The sequence below is a fragment of the Diprion similis genome, chromosome 4 (assembly GCF_021155765.1).
Source record: "Diprion similis isolate iyDipSimi1 chromosome 4, iyDipSimi1.1, whole genome shotgun sequence".
In the NCBI taxonomy this organism is placed as follows: Eukaryota; Metazoa; Arthropoda; class Insecta; order Hymenoptera; family Diprionidae; genus Diprion; species Diprion similis.
The window spans coordinates 26,375,921-26,398,336 of NC_060108.1; the positions used below are offsets into that span (position 1 = coordinate 26,375,921).

Consider the following 22,416-nt stretch of genomic DNA (forward strand, 5'->3'; position numbering starts at 1 on the left):
TATCATCGCGGCGGTAACGAGAGAATTATTATCAATACTATTACTATTTACATGTGTATTTATTTGTTTTTTTTATCTTCTTTTTAGTTGTGTAGAAATAGATAATATTCACATGAATGCCCAAGGTTGCAGAGAAAAATACCCCGAAGGCTCCGAGGATATAATGTCGGCAATCTCTACACCAGAGGTTTGATTTTTGTAAGGCATTGTCAATCATCAGTCGTAAATTTATATAGTTGCATCCATTATTCATGCGTGTGAGTGCATTCTCACGTTTTTTTCGTCCAATTTTGTTAGCTTCAACAATTACAATGTTAACATTTTATAAATTTTGTCGATTCAGATCGTGTATAATGTGCACTGGAAACTAATCAAACGACGCAATCTATCAACAGGAATATATGTATATATATATATACCCAGTTACAAGGGTATATGCTATAATAAAAGAAGTATTTTTCATCCCATTTTCGACGTCGCGTCAATTTGACGCAAGAAAATACAAGCCTAACCGCTTGTACGAGGTTCAACGTGCCTCGATAACCCTGTAATTTACCTAAAACGATCGACTGATTACATCTATGGGGCACTATATTGCTCAGCTCACGCACATACGTTGGATCTAATGCAGTAAAATTTCAAGATCAAAGTGACTCCTCGTTTTCTATCTCTCTGGACTTTTTCACAGACATTTCCATCTTATGAATAAGAGATTTCTATTAGTGAAATGACCATTATGAAACTTTTTACATTCTCTAATCACACGCAAGTTGTTTACACAAACACACGCACACAAACGTACACTACTAATTATCGTGAAATCCGCGTAATTTCCTTTTCTAATTTTTCCCTTCAACTGTTATAAACTTCAAATACGAATTATGTGTATTAAATTTTTTTTTCTAGAATAACGCAATTACGCAGTACTGAATAATAATTGTTATAATAACAACAACAATAACAACAAATGTCGTTATTGACGTATAATTATCATTATCATTACCTATATGTATACAAATACAACCATGTTTTGCCTAACGATCCTCAGAGCCTCCGAAAATAAAACTATGTACGTACCTATAGATACAGATCAATTTACACAGTGTATGTAAGGCTTGTATATGTATATCTATATACCATATATATATATATATATTATGAGTATCCATACGCTTGTGGATTATTTACTAAAATTGGCGTTATTACAGTTTAAAATGGACAAAGTATTCTCTGAGCAAAAAATATCGTTATTATTAATATTACTGTTTTTCTTTTAATGGAATAAGCAATTCTTCAATTGTTACAAGAATAACAATAATTGAATGATTATTAAATATATGAGAATAATTTACAAAGATCTTTTTCTATCTTGCTGGCGCAATAAGTTTCGACGATTACTTGTAGCGGGTATTTCGTTACAATAATATCGAAAACAAAATTAAATACGGCGTATGAGGATTTCATTCGTTGATAAAGATTCAATGGGCATTTTGAAGTACTTCGAATTTTGTATATTTGATGCAATACCCCATTATTTACTGATAATTTCGTTAGTAGCAAAAATTCATTGAATATAATGACTGTAATACAGCTTCCAGCTGCATCCTCGTATGATTTTCGACACTGAGTTTATAAAGATTACGGCTGATTTTCAACAATATTTTTGTTTTTTACTTTTCCATATTGTGATATCATAATATTCCTCCCGTTCGTAGCTGCTAACTCTTACCACGATGCGTGACTAGCAATGTTACCTTCAAATAATTTGATCACCTACGTACATGGAAATAAATTCAAGTTGAGTTTTTTTTCATTTTTTTTTTTTTTTTTTTTTTTTTTTTTTTTTTTTTTTTTTGTAACATAGCTTAGCTATCTGGAATGATTATAATTGATTGAAACTCGATAATCATGTAGAATTAATATGAATCTGTTCAACTTGTGCGGTGCAGGTTGTCGACTAAAATTAATCAGTCGAAACTGCCAACATGGATGACGCATACTTTTCGTATTAAAAATGCTACACATAATTCAAACGGTACATGATGATATTAAAACGTTACATAATTTAAATAGTGTATCAATATTATTAATCTATTTCCAATGTAATTATAAATATTCGATAAGGCCACTAGTGGGTGATACAAATACAATATAAATATTATATCTAAACACAGACTCGATGTACAATGCGTTGTCAATTCTACTCAATGTTCGATTGAACATAGTTAGGTGCAGTAGCCCTGGAAATCAGAAAGTCTTTCAAATTGAATAAACTTACGTCCGTGGTCATGGTTAAGAATAAAAATTTTCAAGCGCCTGTACATATGTAATAACTTGTCAAATTTGAGGACTGATTATACATATAGCGTCAAAGTTGCACACTTTCATTTTTCTCTGTACAAGATCCGACGTAGAATTGACGATGCGTTACATTGATAATCTGTGATACATAAAAATTTATGAATCAATAGGAAGAAGTATTTAATCGATCGACCTATTACCTAATTTATTTGTTACCTATAGGTAAATCTCATTGAAATATTTTACTTTGGTAAATTAGGAAATAGGTCTTTTCTCCGAAACAGTCTGCGAAATAGGGGAAATATCTATGGATTTCCTACTATATAACATTCAACTCGTACATTTTTGTATAGAAATACAGTATAAATAAGAAATTGAACCTGTGTGTGTATATGCGTGTGCATGTGCGTGTGTGTGTATGTGTTGATGTACGTGTGTTTAAATAGTAGATCGTATGCGATAATATAATAGAATAGAATATAATATATGTATATTGTATATGTAATATGTATACTTTAAATTCGTAATCAGAAATAGCTTCGAAAGAGCATAATTGTTATGAGATCTTTTGTAATTATTTCCAAAAACTGTACACAACTATGCTGTATTATTATATAACTATTATTATTAATAACCAGTTAAATGTCAATCATTAGACGAATCGATACAATTATAACATATCCGTACGATGATGATTAAAATACAAAAAACCCCAGACTTATATTCACTGTCTTTTTCTTTTTAAATATTAAATCAGTTTGTCAGACTTTTTCGTATATAATATACCTTCGCTTATATTCCTATTATTACTATAATTATTTTTGTCATTATTAAATCCGATTTTCAACGGCATTGTCCAAGCCACGCTTACACGTCGGATCAACACCCGACTTAGATCGTGTGTTACAAAGTAGATTCATGTATCACTGCAGGTTCCGGTTCGCCGTTTTCATCGTGAATCACAGCTGGAAGAAGGGGAGTCAGTGCGATGGATGACGTCTTCCTTACCGGCTTCGGCGAGGCCTGAAATGCATAACCAGTTATTGTATCATAAACAATATGAAACGCATTATACAGGAACTTTCATAGCCAGAGATGAAGACTCCGTTTAAATTAGTAATATCTTATAGAAAAATATTAAGACACGTAGACCGATTATTTTACCTACCCATTCTCTCCTTGGCGGCGCTTCGTCGTCGGAATAATGATCAGTTTCGCCAGTCTCAGTTTCAGTAGCGACGTTGCGTTTTTTGGGTTGAAGAGTTGCATAGTTGCGACAACCTCTGTTGAAATTGTTCAAATTCTTTTCCTCGACGATTTTATCCTGGCACAAAACCTCCTGAGATTTGCTCTGTTTATTGTTGCCAACACTGGCGGTATTCTTATTACTAAAATGAAAAGGTGGCATTCTCGCTACCCAATGATCAAGTCCCGACCCAGCTGAGCTCGTCGAAGCTGCGGACGAGTTGCCGGCGGAATTATTGGTGAGTCCTCGCCTCTGATAGAACAACATGTAAGCCGCATTAGTTATCAAATTTGTGTCGGTGACAGCCTCGACTCTGGTATCGTCGAAGCAGTACCACTGAGTGTCGTAAGGATTCCGACAAAACGCCGTGTAATGACCGCCCTGAAGATCCTGCCCGTGGTGATTGCATATGGCGTAGAGATCGTAGACGTTTTCGTCGTACTTCGGAAGATTCTGCCTGGGTCTGGGCTTCTTCCAGGGTGACCATCCAAGCCCTCCGAGCATCGTTAGGTTCGTATGCGTCTGCATATTGTTGTGAGCGAGATGCGGTGTCATGTCAAAACCGTAAAGCGGAAAGTCGACCAGCGTCGTGAGCTTCGAGGTCGACCTTTGCTTCGACTGCTGCTTAAACCTCTTCAAGTGTATGACCAATATATCGGGCAGGGACCAAAGTCCCAGCTTCTTGACTACTTCCTGCTTCCTGTTACAGTACGGGCAGTGCCAAGCGTCTTCCGCCCCCAGGATCTCGGCTTTGGTGTAGAGGTCGAAGCACTCCTCGAGCGTCACTACTCCACCCTGTTCCGAGTTGGTCTTTAACTGTTTAACGCTGGCGTGTTCCTCGATTTGGTCGGAATCATCCTGGATGATGTTCCCCTTGGTAGCCTCGTCCCATTCGAGGATCAGCTTTACGTGCTGAGGTCCAGAGTCGTCCGCACAGAGAGCCAGCGCCTGCTCGATTTGTTCAGTGTAAAGAGGATGCTCGACGCAGGGATCTATGCAGGGATGCTCGTCCTGAACGGGGGTTGCGGCCGGGTCAGCCACCCTGATGTTGAACAGACCCGGACTTTGGCTCGACGTGAGAACGTCTTCGGACAATGTCGTGTGCATTTCCTTGAGCAGAAGTTTCTGCAAGTCTTCGTACGAGGTTTCCCTCGACACCTGCATCGTGTACGGACTACCGAATCGTTCCCTTAAATCCCCTTTCACCAGGACGTTTATCCATACGAGTAAAATGTACGCCTGCTCCGTCGGCTCCTTGAGCTGCGGTAATTCTATGCAGTACAAAGGATCGTTCTCCGTTATCACAGAAAGTGGTTGGCAGTCGGAGAATGTTCTGAAAATGATTATTTTTGCATTAGCGAATCCCATAAGATCAGCATATAGTTAATTATATATTAACAATCATCAGAGTACAATCGCAGTCAAATTCTCGAGACTAAGGAAATAGGAGAAAAAATATTTTGCACAACTGCAATTCTCGAATTGATATATAAAGAAGGATGTCATAAAAAGAATCCTTAGATATTCTTAATGATTGAAACAAAATCGCGGCGGAAGTTTTGGCGGTTTGTGTTGTTATTCAGTTGAATTGTGTTAAAGATTCCTGCGGTCAGGCAAACCGGATGTGCGTTGCAGTGCAACGGGTTGCCAGACGTAAGGCGGCAGCGCCGATTTCTTCACTCCATGAATCACACTCTCACCTATGAAATCCTTCGTCGTGAACTTCCGTCAGCAGCATATGATCCTCACTAATTCCAGTGTCGCTGGCCAGGATTTCGCGAAGTTCCTTGACGTTAGCTGCCTGATTTACGCTCACGCCGATCTTGACTTGACGTGGTTGTTGCGACGTGTAAAGAACGTTTATGAAGAGGCTTATCTGTCGGTGATTCTGCGGCACGGGTACCGAGACGCAGAGAAACGGATCGAAGGTGTTCGACTGCCGATGACATCGCGGACACGTCAGACTCGACCGGAACTGTGCTTGAAACACGGCGTGGACGAAGGAGTTGTTGCATCTCACGTGATTCGCGAGCGTTTCCGCCGCCACAATGTCGTCCGGTCTTCCAAAAGAATTCTGAAAATTGATCAAAGGATAAACGAATTAAAATTTCTCCACATATCGTGCGTATCAACTGCCTCATAAAATAAAGTTTTTATTCATATAAAAATTGGGCGTATTATCGACTGATAAAACAGAAATGTGTCGTATGTATTTTGCATTTAAGTTAAAAAATTTAACACGTTGAAGAATATTGTATAACAATATAAATCTGTTACAGGTATAAGGCATACACAAAATCCGCATGACATATACGTATATATAGGAAATATTTCAGGTAGAATAAACTGGACATTTAACAAATTCAGCAATGTGGTTTATAATAATATCGTTATCTGGAAACACGTTTTACATAATATATAAATGTTATGTTATTGTAGTCTCATGTTTCGGCAAATGCTGCTGCGTTGCGAATTATTACGTAATTACAGGTCTGCGTATATACAAGACCTAAGCAGACCTACGTTTCTGATATGACGACGATATTTAACATTCATGAATTATACGAGTACATCCCGCATGAATATATCAACTTTAATGCTAATCTTGTGATATATACTTCATGTCTCGATTCGAATTGGAGAATATCATCTTCATTGAAAAAGAAGAAATTTGTGTTGCATGGTAAAATTCGGAAACTGTCGACTAATTTTCCTCGTTTTCAATTAACATTTTTCAACGTATGCAATTCGTATACGTTAACATTGTACAAACTTTGACGATCAATGACAGCGCACTTGATAATTGGCACACGGTTCTTGGCGCTGCACCACCACCGAAGCTCGGTCGTGCCCAGACTTGTTCATGAGGTGAAATCGTCCTGCAGACGTGGTTTTCACTCACTCTCTAGCATACCTATAACATGTAACACAAATGCCGGTGCTGTTTCTGGCGCTGACCAAGCAAGCAAGCAAGCAAGCAAGTCGTGCAGCTCTAATGGCAGAGCAGCAGCGCATGTTGTATGTAGTCCAAGGATCTCGAAAGATAAGAGGCTCGCAGCCAAGGAATAAAAAATGCATCATCAAGTAATAGACGCTGGAGCCAAGAACCAAGAATAGAGTGCACAAAAATTTGTTGCTCCTTTACTTACGATCACCACGCTATAATACAATGCGGTCTACATTTAAGGAACTAACTAAAATATATAATATTGAGATAGTATTGATTCCTTCGTGTTCCACGTATCAATCAGTCTCGTTGCGGAATGCGTGAACCGCGAGAGAATTATGATAGTTTAATTCAAGTCGCATGATATTGTGTTGTTAAAAAGAAAAAAAAAAAAAAACATCACATCAAGCATTGCTTATTCGGTTCAGTTGTGTCAATTTCACGTTCAAAAAATAATAATGTGTAAATTAGTGCAGAACCTCGTTCCAATTAATAAACGATAATTGATATTATAATTATGATTCTAAGTTTGCTGAAATTACGTCGTTTTCAGGATTATCCTTGATCCAATTATTGCCACGTCAAGCCGCGTTCGTTGCGTAGACGTGGTTGAGCCAAGTAGCAAGTAAATTTCGGCTCGATCTTCCAGAGCACAAAGTTCACCTATATAGTTTAAACAGGCGATTACAATAATAGATGCGCCCATCATCGGCCCGAGTCTGCGTCAGCTGTCTGCTGACTTTTACAAGTTAAGTTACAACGGCACGTGTTTGGCGTCACAGCGGAATGGATGTTGAAAACGTTTTGCGGTCCGCAAAGTAGTAAGTCATTCAAGTTAGTTACATACACATATGAATATATGCATATTATATATATACCGTACCTTCCTCCTTACACAGAGCGCCAATGCATGCATGCATATCATATATACATACATATACTAACTGCTTTCAACGAGTTACTCTATATATAGAACAGCGTGCAATAGCCCTGCACGATGCGTCTATATACATACATATTATCATTACACGCTGCACGATGAGAGAGATTTAGTTAATTATGAAAATTTCTATGATAACTCGTTACTTTTGCCATCGTTGTTGTTACTGTCATAATTATTATCAAATGTCGTGCGGAGGTTAAAACCCCGAGATATAGGTAATTCGTATGCATTATACCGACATAATTGATCAGATGCATCGGATCCACTGCACGTCATGTTTATCGCATCGCGAAATAATCACGACGGCGCCACGATACTATCATGCACCACGATTGAGCCGATCGACAGACCCAGTTACTTTATTATATGTATACCTGATATCTCCGCCTGAGGAATTCAGCTGTAAAACAAACGCACACGTGCAGTCTTAATCGTACATATATACGTATATTATGTAGGTATTAAGTGTATGGAATGATAAATAAGAGATACACGTACGATATGTACCGTATCATCTGATTACACGTTATAATCAACCGTCGAGTCGTCTTGATATGTGTGGTTCTGCGCCACGAAGGAAGAAAAGAGAAAGAAATGATCGTAACAGAGACGCTGTTAATCACGATTTAACGCTGTTGCAGTTCTTCAATATCGTCTTATGCAGTTTTGCTATAGGAGAACTAACCATGCTTAAAAACTTATATTATATTCGTACTCGTCATAACTCAAACTCGTTAATTTATACAATATGTTGTATGTATATATAAATTACACGCGATTTATCAACAATTAAAATACATACCGAACATATACTTTATTTTTAAAAATCTTTCATTCCACTGAAACTTAGGACTTAAAATTTGTTAAAATCAAGCGATATTTCAATTAACTTGAAATCTATTCATCACCACGTAAAGAAATGATTTTTATTTTTTCTCAAACATCGATGTATCATCGATAAATTAAAACTGATGTTATTAAATTGAGACTCGCATAAGAAAATCTTCGCTCTGTATTAAGGATCTTTGCACTCGTTGCGAAAGAATTATTTTTATTACTTCTATTATTATTATTGTTGTTGTTATTATTATTATTCTTGTTTAACGTCCGTACAACTGTACTCCAAAGAACGTTGACACTCCTCGCGAGAAAGCGCGCAGTGCTTGACACAGACAGCCTGTCTGTCTCTGAACGCATGTTATACGTATATAGCTATATATTGATCCGTCTTAAAACGTATTAAAACGGGTAGTGGTTCAATAAACTCAAAATACTGCCTGGCTAGTGGAAAGGGAAAGAGACCGGAGTTTTCTGTGGTCATTCTTGAGTGAATTATAATACCACGTGTACACCGGAAGTTTACGAATCCGTCGAATCACGGTGTTCATTTTTTTTTTTTGTCTTGTGCTTATTCTTCTTTAAGTCTACATTATTTTGCCATTTTACGCGGAGTGTTTAGTTCTAAGTTGGAATGTTAAAAAATATTCTAAATTTGCATTATAATAATTTTTTCTTCTCTTGTATTGAATAAAAAATTTGAGAGTTACGTTTGACGAAAATATTACAATGTATTATAAAATTATGATTCGAGTTAGAGAATTTATCACATCCGGTTATTATACAGTGAATTATATCGTATACAACCGTGATCCGAAAATAGTTTTCGTTTAGGTAAATATGTATATATCCAGTATATATATACATATACATACAGGGTCCCTGTGTCGCAGGGACAGGGTGCGACCCTTTATAGTTGTTCTATATACATAACGAGTACAAAAGCGAAAGCGGAAGTGCGGCGGTAGAGGCGTGGCGTAAATTGAAGAAGGAAGTAAGAAAAAAACAAATAAATAAACTAAATAAGCCTCAGCGGAGAAACCGGAAGTGCATCGGAAGTAAACTAAAATTAGCCACTGTGTGCTATTAAATCATCATAATCGTCATGAGGTATGCATCATGCGTACAATGAGACATCGAAGAATAATCTTTCTCCGATTTCTTCTAAGCTATCAGCATCGACCAACTGATGAAGTAGTTAATTATCTACGATAAAAATGATCATCCAAAACGGATTTTTCCTCAAGCGTTCAGTAACCATTGATATATAGAGATCTGTATAGAGGGACAACTCAAGTCAGGGCATAAGATGAAGAAAATAAAAGACCACGCGAAGACTATGATATGAATAAAGCTCGACAAACGGAGGAACGAACTAAGCAGTCATTCGGATGACCATAGCTAATTGTCTTCATCGAATAAAACTCGGGTTCAAAGTTCCTGACCCCGAAAAATCAACCGAGTCAGTGTACACATGACATAAGGCATTGGAATACCGTCCGGCGAATGTATGTACATACATATGATAATAGATGTATATACAATACAAGTCGTGGGAGCTGCAGGACTGCAACGTCGCCGAGTGTAACGAAGATTTTGGAATTGAATTGTCGGTTGTTAATTAAAGATGAGGTTGAAGTTAGTAACGTCATTGTAAAGATTTAATTCCTAATTTTAGAAATCTCTGAAATGCAGTAAATCATAATGAAACAAAATTAGATAATTCACGTTTTCAAAAATTAGCAGCTTTAAACTCAGTAAAAAAAAAAAAAATTGCAAATCCCCCCCCCCCCCCCCCCCCCCCCCCCGACAGTTTCTTTCGCCAGCTTCGACGATACACAATAATTGCCTTCGAGGATTGTTTCACTCTCAGAACCGCAAAGCTGATGCACGACCCCTAACCATTAAGCCGCTGTGCAGAGAGGGTAAAATTAAATTACCAGAACCCCCAGAAGACTTAAGAGTTGCGATCCCATTTTCCTTAGTTATATATATATATATATATATATATACGTTGTAGGTAAAGGTAGACGACGTATTTTTTTTCCATCAGCCGGAAACCTGCAGCACACACCGTTCACACTGTACCTAAGATCTTGACACTATTTAAAATCTCCACGACAACTCTATCTGATTCAATGATCTCTTAATTAATGTTTTATGAAACAGGTTTAAATTTCTTATCAAGGTTAAATACCGTGTAATGTATATACAATATAATAAATTATAACATATATATATATATATATATATCTACACACGAAGTGTACAATCCATTTACGGCAAGGAATGACCCATAATATTATACAAAGAAACCCATTAGTGGAAGTTCCATGTTCATAAATCGCTGCGGTACAGGTACGTCATATAATTGAACCGGAAATGCTATAACAGGCAGGTGAACCTGGACCGATGAAAAACTCGTTCAACCCGACACCAAAGGTATGTAATTGTAACATTTTATCAGTAGGCTGACCTCTCTTTACGCAGGCATATAGAGTAATATGTGCATTACACGTATCAACGTAGGATCTCTTGGGATTTTATTCTTGGTCAATGTCACTCGGATGCATCATATATGTACACGACACGAGGGGAGGCGTTGAATGACGTCACCATTACGTGGACAAAATAATGTATTATCGCATGTATGCATGCATGCATGCATGGACGATGTACCTGGAGGTCTGGACAAGCGATAAACTGCCGGTGCACGAAACGCGTCACTGATTAGCTATGTAATTCACTGCCTCAGCACCTGCAGGACGACCGGAATTCCGCGACGTATTAGCCGCGTGCTAAACTGCCACAGCTTTAAATGAAAATGCACTGCGATTAACGAGAGAATATACCTATCATCGTCATATTGTTATTATGAAACGGTGATACAATATAATATTATAATAGTACTAATTGTTGGAAATAATAATGTTTAATTATATTTTTGTTATTGTTATTCTGTAACACATTCATTCTGCATAACAAACCTAATTTCACACTAATCGTAATACGTGCAGAAATAATATTTGAAGCAACGTCTAATATTCCATTTAGCAACATATTACAAGTGTTCTCTACCGCGTTTCGCCTTGTTGTTTTAATATCACTGCACAGTTTTTTGTACTATATACAACTTCTTTACCCCGAGGGAATTTTTTCTCTCTCCACGCCTCTGACAAAACGGTTCGTTGCGAAAAATCTTTGCGCAGGCAAGCAGCACCGGTGAGACTTGAATTCCCTTTCCTACCTTTGGACTGTAGTGTGTGTATATATATATATATATATATATGTATATTAACGGTTGTTACGGTCGTTAGTACACAAATTTTCGACTAATTGAAACGACTTTCAATGTTTTTTTTTCTCTCTCTCTCTCTCTCTCTTCTCTCCGCTCCATATTTTTTCGCTGATAAAACGTTGCTGTCGCGTGACGTCGCATTGCAAAATAAATTATGTAAAACACGAGACTGTACAGCGAGTTATAACAACCGTATACAGCTGCTAGCTACAAGTACGTATGTATATATGTAACATACAATGCAAGCCCGTACAATCTCGCCTGATTCGTTTAAATGTGACAATGAAATCGATCTCTATAAGGCGTGACTTCTAGATTGTATTCGAAGCTTAATATAACCAAAGCTACGGCTTTGCTTCGATCCTTGTTGCTTATCGCACGAATGTGTACGTGTTGTGTGCCGTATATACATTGTACACACATTGTAAAGTATTAAAGCTGCCTTGGCACGGTTGATCAGTCCCGCACCGACACCCTGAGCACCTCACAGTCACGCGAGACCATAACCTCGAACGAGTTACGAACTCGACATAATATACATTATACTGTATACATCTATCTATCTATCTATCTATCTATCTATCTATCCATCTATCCATCTATCTATTTATCTATTTATCAGCGGTGTTCATTTCTTCTTTCATGGACAGTAAAACTGCGTAAAAGCCCATGGAAACCGGAGCTACTTCTGCAGAGACTCTGAATCGCATAAGGCAACGCGCATACGCGAGTTATAATCGTTATTATAATTGTAATATCCTTACGTACGAATAACCATCTCGATTATCACCGTCTAACAATAACCGAGAGGATCAAACGACAAAGCGGCATGTTTGAAGACCTGCAATTTCGAGTTCTGATTGCAATCCAGATTCGATTGCGCGATGTCTGTATATATTTGAGGTTAGGATTACGTTAGGTTATGTTGTTGTTAGCGAGCGAAGCTGCTGCCGCTGCTCCTTTTCGCCGGAATAGCTATATGTTAATAATAATATGAGCGTGGGTATGACATGGGCTTGTTTTCGTTTACTATACATCAGCACGACCTTCGCGCCGGCGGAGCAGCAGAAGCAGGCATGGTCACGGAGTCATAACACGTAACAATCCTCCGCCACCGACTACACAATTCGCCCGCCGGCTGGAACGATGATTCACTACGCCGTCGTTCCCGGAGTTTACATATTTAATTATTATCAAGACAACGGATGATGAAGAGGTGTAGAAATCAGAGACGAAGCACAAGTCAAAGAGAGAAAAACTGCTGAAGCTCTGTCAAACGTTGAGGGTGGATAGCCGACGATAATTCGTGACCAAAGTTCCTTTGCGCGAACGCCGTGCGACCGATAGTTTTCGAATTAGAGACCGCTCAAGCTTTCGACCAATCGGAAGACGGCGGGGGCGTCACCCGAGTCACGTGGCAGCCCGGCGATTGGCGGATCTTCAACGTTCCATAACTCGGAAACTATCGGTCCCTCGAAGTTTCTGTAAAGGGCAATTAGCTTTGTATTTTCATAAGGAATCTACCCTACAATTTTCGTTTATCCCTGAAGGCATAACGCGCGCCCCGTGTTGAATATATCGACTTTCTTATTTACGTATACTTAGTCACTTATTGCAACGACCGTGTGGCAAGTGGGACGCGTCACGCTAGCCAGCGAATATTTCGTCCTCCCTCCACCCGTTTTTACGTATCTACAATGTATAAGTATATGCGATATACATACCTACATATTACTATACAAATCGGCGCATTCGAGTTTCTCTTTTGCTACAAGCGTATTTCTGGAAATTTGGTTTCGATCCAGCGCATACGTGCGTATGCATAAAGAACGCGAACCAGAACATGAGACAAGAAACCGACGAAGCGGACTTTTCGGTGAATTCGAAGGCCGGATTCGGCGAGTCATTCTCGGTCTATTTACGCACCGCTTGGATATACAGTTCGCATATCGGGTGTTCATTTACAAATTATCTCTATTTACCTAAAAAAGCTCCTGCATTCGTAGAAAGTATAGTTCTCTTTTCTTATTTTTTTTGCATTTTTCTATTGCTGACAAAGTTTCAGCTAATTTATCAATCTCTGGAGTGATTAAATTTTTTTAAATACTGAAATTAAAAAAAACATATTACGAACAAAGGAAAGCACCGAGAATAGAATAACGATAAACATTATTCCGGCTTTGGTAATTGGAAAGTCCTGCCACGACGTCAATAAGCAGGTTGTAATCCTTGAGAAATTTCCCTATTATGGATATGTCATGAATATCCTCCTGTGTGTATTTATAACCTTATACCGTTTCGAAATGACACCTCCTCATTCAGAAATAACGATGTAGTGGTTAACTGACGTGCATTCCCTACGCGTACATTCAAGCCTCGTGCGTTGATACAACCTGACGAACAAATACAGGGACAAATATGATAAATATATGCGCAAACACGCAGCTAACTTCAGGCTTCAGGTATCACCGCATTCTTATCGCGAAAACTGCCACCTCAACGTGCTTATTCTTACGCATATTCCAGCACGCTCGCGTAGGTATAAAGTAAGATAGCGCGACATTGTCGCCGCTCTGAATGATTTTAAATGTTAAGAAAGAATAAGAAAGAGAGAAAAAAAAAAGTGCTTAAAAAAATTTTTGCCATACAGTTTCTAAATGAGAAAGAGCGCGAGAAGAAAACTCTTGTGGTTTGCGAGACATTGTAATAATAAGAATAGATCATACAAGAAGTGCGGTAATTCGTAAGGTGACGGTGTAGTATTTACTTATCGTGATCCTTTTCTTCGTATTTTTTTTTTCTTCCTATTCACCTTTTGTATGTTTTATGTTTCTTTGCAGATCTTTCGTCACTCAAAGAAGAAAAAGAAGAAGAAAAAGTTTACAACCGTTACCGCCGCGGCTGCTGCAGACATAACGAGCATACTTAGGCATACCACGTAGTATATTTAAATACATATATATAATGATAATATATTTAATGAATGGTTATATGATGACATCATCGTAACGATACTTTTTCCATTTCTTTTTTCTCCACAGTCTTGTGAGCAGAAATGAAACATGATTTTAATAAAGTATCGTCCGACGATTATTGCAGCAATATTGCAATGACGATTAACGGCTAATTGCGTATTTTTCCCAGCGTTATTATTCGGTCACCGTGTACCATTAGTTAATATTAGTTGACCCGTTCCCTCTCTCATTTCGAATGAAAATTACGAAACAAGGAGCGATCTGGTGAAAGTGGTCGAACGAATCTCGAACCGCGATGAATGTAATTTTAAACTTACGAGAATGATAATCTCAAGATTTTCCTTCCCGTTGTTTCAACGACACATTTCACCCGCAGTAAATTCGAACCTTCATTTTTTCTCTCTGTCTCTCTCTTCTTTCATTTGCGGCGGTGAAACAATAAGCTATGCTATGCGTATGAATTGTGATTGAAAATAAAATAAAAGGGAGTTGGACATTTTAACAATATTATACGTATCATGGTATGGATATAGATCGCGCTTGGTGACTAATCTTTTGTTTTATATTACTTATTATCACTTACATCAAATGCCATACCTTATATGTATATACGGAAAGAATTGCAACAATGTATTAAAAAATAACCATTACGTTCCAGATCGTTTCAATATCCCCGCATATAAGTAAAAAGGAATTAATAATGTTGTGTGGTTCAAGATCGAATAAGATAAACAAGTTGAAAATATTTGACCAAAGATATTCGATTTGTAATATGAGAATCAGAAAGAAAAACCCAGCGATGTAACGTACACAAGCTATGTAAAAGTAAATAAAGAAGTAACAAAACCAATAGAAGAAAAAAAAAAAAAAAAAAAAAAAAACAAATTCAGAACTTACATAACTTTCACGATAATTAGTGTAGATAGATAGTGACTGTAGTAAACAAACGAGAAAGTGTATATAACGTAAAAATAATGAGTGACGGTAGGTAGGTAGCAGTACCATAGCAGTACGAGAAGTGAATGAACTCTACACTCGCTGCTGTGTCCGAGAAGTCACAGAGTCATTCAGTCAGTCAGTCAGTCAGTAAGTCAATCATTCAGTAAGTTTGTCATGGTGATAAGTTATATATATAAAATAAACCGATGTAATCACTTCTAATTAAACGAGCTATACGTATATTACTATATATATATATATATATAATATATAACAACACACATTGCATATATTTGAATACATATATATATACATATAATACATGTATCTGCAATTTATCCAGCAGCAGAGAGACTCTCGGAGATATATATATATATATAATGAGTCGCAGTTTTCTCCTCATGCGCAGCTAATCATTAATAAATTCATTGATCGCGATAATAATAAGAAGTTGTGGACAAACTGGTCACAAGTATAACTCATTCCATCATCTTGCATAGAACCAGGAATAAAAGAAAAAAAAAAAAAAAATTTGGTATTTACATGTTACATCTAAATCCGCGTGACACTAAATCCCTCTCTGCCTCCAAATTCGTTTATGCTATTACAGGAGCAAAAAAAAAAAAAAAGCAAAAAATATGTATGCGGTCACGAAGAGATTAGATGAAACAACGGATCCGAACAAACGGTGGCTACCGCCTCCACTGATATGTACATACTCGCATTAAACTAGCTGTATATGCGTAGACTATATTTGTCCAGGAAGCTTGCACGAACTCATTGTCAGTATGCCTGCCATTCGTATTCGTCGGAAACTACGCTGACGAATCCGAGTAAACAATCGAGGGAAAACCACGACATACTCTCTCGTTTTATTGTGTGTAATATTACGGGCTTAGCACTGCCCAACAAACCAGGTGATTTTAGAAGAAATAGGGGAAAGCTTTGTGAAAATCGGCGGAGGGGGGATTAGGGTTCCAATATTTTTTCATACTACTGACCAAACAGAGCAAAATTAGATAGGCACTAGGGTGTCTATTATTTTGGTCGTTTTGAATTTTTTTTTACGATTACACCCTAAAAATGTGTTCATATTAGAGGGAAAAAAAAACATAACCTGCGAATATAATATTTTTAAGCTAATATTAACGTGCTGGGAGGTGATACAAAATTTCGAATGTAAGATATGTACTGAAAATTTTCATATTTTTAAATTATTACTTTTTTTCATCAACTAAAATGAACTAAACAAATCAATTTTGTTGTTTGAAAACAATGTTTATATTTAAATGTAGGTAAAAAATATTTTGGAAAGTGTGCAGATATTCCGTAGACAACGAGACTCACTTGAAACGTAAAACTTATGGATTTGTAAAATACAAGAGTTTCGAGATTCGATGTATTTTTTTTTTTGTTCCTATGTTAAGTTCTGAGTATGTAAATAATCTTTTAAATCCATTTTAGTTTAGGCAGTAGAAAGTAAATGACTGAAAAAATGAGTTTTTTAAGGTTAAATTGACTGCTTTATGATACATTTGGGAAAAATCTTAAGTTTTGGGGTGCTTATGGGGAACAAAAACAAGAATTTTTTTTTTTTTTTTTTTTTTTTTAAATTGGATACTTTCAGAGAAATAGGGAGCCCCAACTATTATTTTATTTGTACCACTTATCGTACGATGGTAAAAATTCTGATCGTGTTTCTTCCTAGCCTTTGACTTACGCAGGAAAATGACAATATACGCGGAGGAGGAGATGAGCTAGTGGCAGTTAATGAGTAATTAATTATAAGTCATCCCCGGAGCACTGTGCAGTGTGTAGACTGCGTTGCGGAGAAGCAGAGACGAGAAATATGTGCGGAGAGAAAGAATGCGAGTCGAGCAACGTCAGCAGCCAGAGCGGCCAGCGAGAACGATGATGAACGTTGAACCGTTCCGTTAATCGTCAAGAAATTTTAATTGGCAATTCTGTCTCTCATTCAGGAATTCCTGCTTAAGGAGACGTTTTTATTTGGCGCTTCAGGGTGTGCAGCTGCACAGTTCCAATTAAAATCCGTCTGTTAGCGGGTTCAAATTCACAACATAATAAGAGAATCGCTTTTATAACCGATAGATTTATTGGAAGTAATATTTTTTCCACCGTCATTTATATGATGTACAGATTTTATGGAAGAGTATAAAGTGTGCGAAAAAAAGCGCGTAAAAAAAAATCGGAATGAGGCTGAAGTTAGTAACGTTAGCGTAAAGATACATCCGGAGAAACAAATCATTATTAAGCAAGTTTAGGATGACTTTCAAGGAGTTGGTTTTTTATTGATAATGGTTAACTAGATTTCAAAAAATAAAGTGACAGAGATGCTGATCAGCGACTTCTCCTGAACATTCATCGTCACAATAACGTTGCCAACTTCATCCTGACAAATCGGTATTGTGCATGTTTAACCGATTTTATTGACATACAGCGAGCAAGGACCACGAACGATGTTTTATTTTCTCCGAACGCAAAATAAATTTAGGTGAAGGCCAACCCGCAGTCGAACCGACGTCTCCGTCCCGCCTATCCGTCTGCGGCCTTCCGTCTCGCATCATATTGTAACAAATATGCTGTATCCACGTACCCGCTGTGACTTACTGTCTTCCCAAGGACACCGGGTGTAAGCTACCGATTTCTGCATTCTATGTAGGAAATGCAAGAAAAAGAGCATATATTGCAATTCAGCAGCGGACATCAAAGATCCCTACGTCGTGTACTTTTTTTTTTTTGATAAGGGGGGGGGGGGGGGTCACTGGATAATTCATACAGCATCATAACCATCGTGAACAGACTTCGTTCCCTGTTAGATGCATAGAATTTTTGGTCAAGGACACGATGAGTAAGCAGTACGAGAATAGTGTAAACATGATACTAATGCTTATAGGTATGTAGTAGACATGTGCGAATGTTTTTGGGACGATCGCGTTTACTTGTTACGTCTCATTAGCATATTTGCGTTAATTGGAACTCGTAATTATACTCGAGAAGTTATCGCACACGTTAGTTTATACGTTCTATTGTGAAAATGTGGTATTTTTTTGTCAGCAGACTCTGTGCAAGCACAATATTACTCGTTATATATACGACGGTGCAAAGGTTGTGTTGAATTGTACGTAAACGTTTGAGTTTTGCAGGACGCGTTAACAATGACGATAATAAGGAGAAGAGGGAAGCGGGAAGTGCGCGAGTGACGGATGTACTTGTGTGTCTGCAATGTTCTAGAAGATGACGAGCCCGGCAGCATGCCGGGGACGGACCATATCTGACGAAAGACGGATCTATTTATAAACGGCGGAATATTAAACAGTTTACATCATACGCTCGTGAAAAAAGTATTAAGAAGAATACGATGCATTTGCCCCATCGAAGCACAATAAAGAAAAGGAAATGACTAAGCCTCGTGTATTGTTTTACGACATCAAGCACAGGGTGACAAAATTGAGATGTCTTTCTCCTATCTTCATCCAATCGCAAGATCTTTGTTACAAATTTTTTCAATACATTGGTTAAGATTCTATGAGGACTGCTTTAGTGATTCAGGTTTGTCCTAAAATATAATAAATCGAATTGCTCCATATGCCCGGAAATCGATTAATGAAAAGAGTTGAAACACAACGAGGTAACTAATTATAAGTACGTAAAGTGGTTTTTTCCGGAGCCAGGTTCGTACTTCAAGGGCGCTTCGCTCGACGAGGTTCTATACTGTGTATGAACGTAATACTCGCATAGTCGAGAGTTTTCTAAACACTAGAAAATGACGACGGATAATTCTATTCAAGAATATTTGACTGCTAACCGTTTAAAATTATGACGTAACGTGTAACCCTGATGTTCAGAGTTCGAATGATGATTCATTCATACAGAATATGTTTTTGAACATTGCACGATCGACGCTTCTTCCTTATTCCCAATACAACTTACAATTAGCACTCTCGTAATACTTACGAAGAGTCGGACACGTTTCTGCAAAAAAAAGCAAAAAAGCCTTGTAGTTTGTTTACGTACGAAAATGAATATTCGATCAAGGCGCTGCAATGTCGAGTTAATCATCAATCGCCGAATCCAACGTGTGAATTTTTGTTAACAGAAATCAGGTTTTTTTTCCATCCCTTGGAAAGGTAAGCTAGACATCGTGGTTGATAATCGTACATGATTTATGAAAAATCTCTCACCTTGATGATCTTGTACTTCTTCTTCGTCGCCTGATTGAGATCCTCGTGAACCTTGTCCAGTAGCCAAAGCAGGAACTCCTGCGCGTCGTGTTGAAGATTGCCCCTGTACTGGCTCCCGTACTTGTCGACGACACTCTTGAAGGCGGTGCTCATTTCAGGGTCGTACTGGCAGCTCCATATGGCCTTGAGTAGCAGGGCGAGTTGCTCGGTGATTTCACCCTTGGTCCCGTACTTCTTCGAGTTGAGCTTATTGCGACGAGAGAGGTCGACCTTGTACTGGTCGAGGACGAAGTACTCGGCGAGTATATCGGTGTGGGAGAGGCACTGGAGTACGGCGTTCATGAAGCAGGTGTTGCCGTGATTCCTGAGCCCGATCACCCCGGGCACGCGGTCAGGCGGAATGTGCGCCGGCCTGGGGGGCGGCACCCTGAGGTCGTGGGCCGAGAGGCTCAGCCCGTCGCAGCTCGAGGGTTTCTGTTGGACCCCGACGCTCGACATGTGCTGGACCATTTTGTTTATCAGTTTCTTCCACGAGGGCCGTCTAAAGATCTTTTTCCCGGGCTGCCGTTCGCCCGTCGCGTAAAAGCCGCCGCCAGGGTGGATTTGTCCCTGGGGAGCGTTCGCGTCCGGCTGATGCTGATGCTGCTGTCCGCTGTCCTTGTGTTTAACCCGACGCTTCGACATCTTCGCCGCGGTCTGGAACGGGTTCTTCGGCAGCGTGAAGGTCCGTCGGAACCTGGTGCTCTCCGCGCTTCGCGTCCCTCCGTCCGTCGCCCCGTCAACCCGGATTGCCGCCGTTGAGTTTGAGACGACTTTAACCTCTTCCACGCCCAGCTCGCTCTCCGACACCGGTTTCATTACTTCGATTACATGCGACTCGCTCCTGCTTTTACTGCTTTTGGATAACCCTCGCGAGGTGATCAACGCCAGTCCGAAGACATTCTCGAATCGCGACACGCACCTATGGATATTCACTCACCGCACCCTTCTTGGAGGCATCACATCTCGCGATATACCGATATTCTTATTTATTCACCTACTCACTACGCCACGACACGCACTCGACATCAGGCTGCTCACAATCAGCTCCTCCTCCTTCTAGTCTTTACTACACAAGTACACACAGTCCACGGTGCACAGCGGCCATTTGCAACCTTTTTACTAGAGCCCGATGCTGGCGCCACGCCGCGTCGCAATTTCGCCTCTCGTAGTCACGTGTCGCGCTATACGCGGTGAATTACGTACATACATACTCATCGTGGCTCAGGACTTTAGCGCGCTCTTGCGGATTTCGTAGTGAACTACCAGGTCAACTGCTTATCAAGAATCGAGACCTGTTTTACCGACACTTGTGCGCATGCAATTTTCTTCACCTACCGACAGTCGGTAAGTTCAGTGTGACGTCAAACCAGCATTCAATTTAGGATGCGTTCCGAAATTAGCTACCAGTGTTATCAGCAATCTCTTATTTCTTTTGCGCTGCCGAGTTTTTGACTAGCTCTGTCTCTGTCCTAGGGAGTTTTTAGCGCTGCTAGTTAATTTCGAAACGCACTCGTCAATGATAATCCAAGTAACTCTACGGACCTCGATGGTAAGACAATCATCTTCTATGGTTATACACAGGAGTTGACTGTTTTATCGTCGGCGTCTGTAAAGTTACTTGGACTATAATCGTCATTTTTATCGAATTTTATTAGGGATCGTCGATTTAATAATTTTCTCTTCATGTGAATTATGATGAATAAATATTTTTTTTACCTGAATATTCTCTCTGTTATAGGAAGTGACTTACCATCACAATGTGCTACCGACATAGTAGAATAACCGATTCTCTATTTAATACTGTACTTACTTTTGCAATTGTTGAATAAATGAATTTCTCATTAGAACCACTTGTAAAAAAATGTATATTTTGGTTATGACTCGATATAGCTTGGTTCCAATTTACAAAAAAGATCCCTCTAACTAACTAAACAACTAACAGCAATTGTGCTGTAACACGTGCAACTAATTACCAGCACGTGATAATTTCGGTCGGTCAATTGAATTTCTTTTTATTCGATTTTATAGAGTAATTATCGCGATAGAAGCCACGGCTAGATGATGCAGTTTCGTCGTGGCTACAACGATATGTTTCAATGTTACGTCTAATAAATATTATTTGAACTAATATTTGTTAGACTTGACGATAATTTATTAGAACGTGACTTTATTCGAGGTTTTGTTGCAATAATAACATAATCATACATGCAATAGCAAGATGTTCTGAATTATTCTTCGTGTATAAATGCGTACATTGTACCTGCATCCTATGTGCATTGCAAAAAGTAAAAATGAAATTGAACTCTCAAACATAATTTCTTGTTGGAGTAATTAATTATATGCGTCTGGATATTTTCAGTAATTTCAAGTACTTCACAGACGAGTTTTTAAACAACTTTGATGCTCATTTATAAGTATAATATTTTCACGTAATTATTCAAAATTTCTTTTATTATTTGTTAGCACTCGAAAAACACGTCGTTAGCACACGTCGAAACCAGTCTCAAATAGCGGCTGAATTATTGATACTCAAGTTTAAACTCACATAACAAAAATATGCTCGCTGGTGGCAATTCATTTCCAATGCAATTATATATTATAGCGGTATTACTGGTAAACCGAATGCAAAGTAGGATTCAAGCGGTCAGTGACTCGGTGAATATAATGTATGAATACAGATTCTCGT

The 22,416-nt window shown here is 38.5% G+C and overlaps 1 protein-coding gene across 1 annotated transcript; it reads right to left on the reverse strand.

Moving 5' to 3' along the window:
- Window positions 1-2,748: 2,748 nt before the first annotated feature.
- On the reverse strand, window positions 2,749-20,834 carry LOC124405746 (ubiquitin carboxyl-terminal hydrolase 31). Its single transcript, XM_046880913.1, has 4 exons — window positions 19,689-20,834; window positions 5,248-5,621; window positions 3,470-4,880; window positions 2,749-3,324 (listed from the first exon to the last, which is right to left on the reverse strand). The coding sequence occupies exons 1-4, from the start codon at window positions 20,544-20,546 to the stop codon at window positions 3,205-3,207; spliced, it is 2,763 nt and encodes a 920-aa protein (XP_046736869.1). The 5' UTR covers window positions 20,547-20,834; the 3' UTR covers window positions 2,749-3,204.
- Between the last annotated feature and the right edge of the window lie 1,582 nt (window positions 20,835-22,416).

Bases quoted from the DNA above. Each gene is read 5' to 3' on its own strand.
- LOC124405746 (XM_046880913.1), bottom strand. From the start codon at position 20,546: ATGAAACCGGTGTCGGAGAGCGAGCTGGGCGTGGAAGAGGTTAAAGTC. The intron at 5,622-19,688 runs GTGAGAGATTTT...ATCAATTTTCAG, and splicing joins AGAAGTACAAGATCATCAAG to AATTCTTTTGGAAGACCGGA. The intron at 3,325-3,469 runs GTAGGTAAAATA...TATGCATTTCAG, and splicing joins CGCCGCCAAGGAGAGAATGG to GCCTCGCCGAAGCCGGTAAG.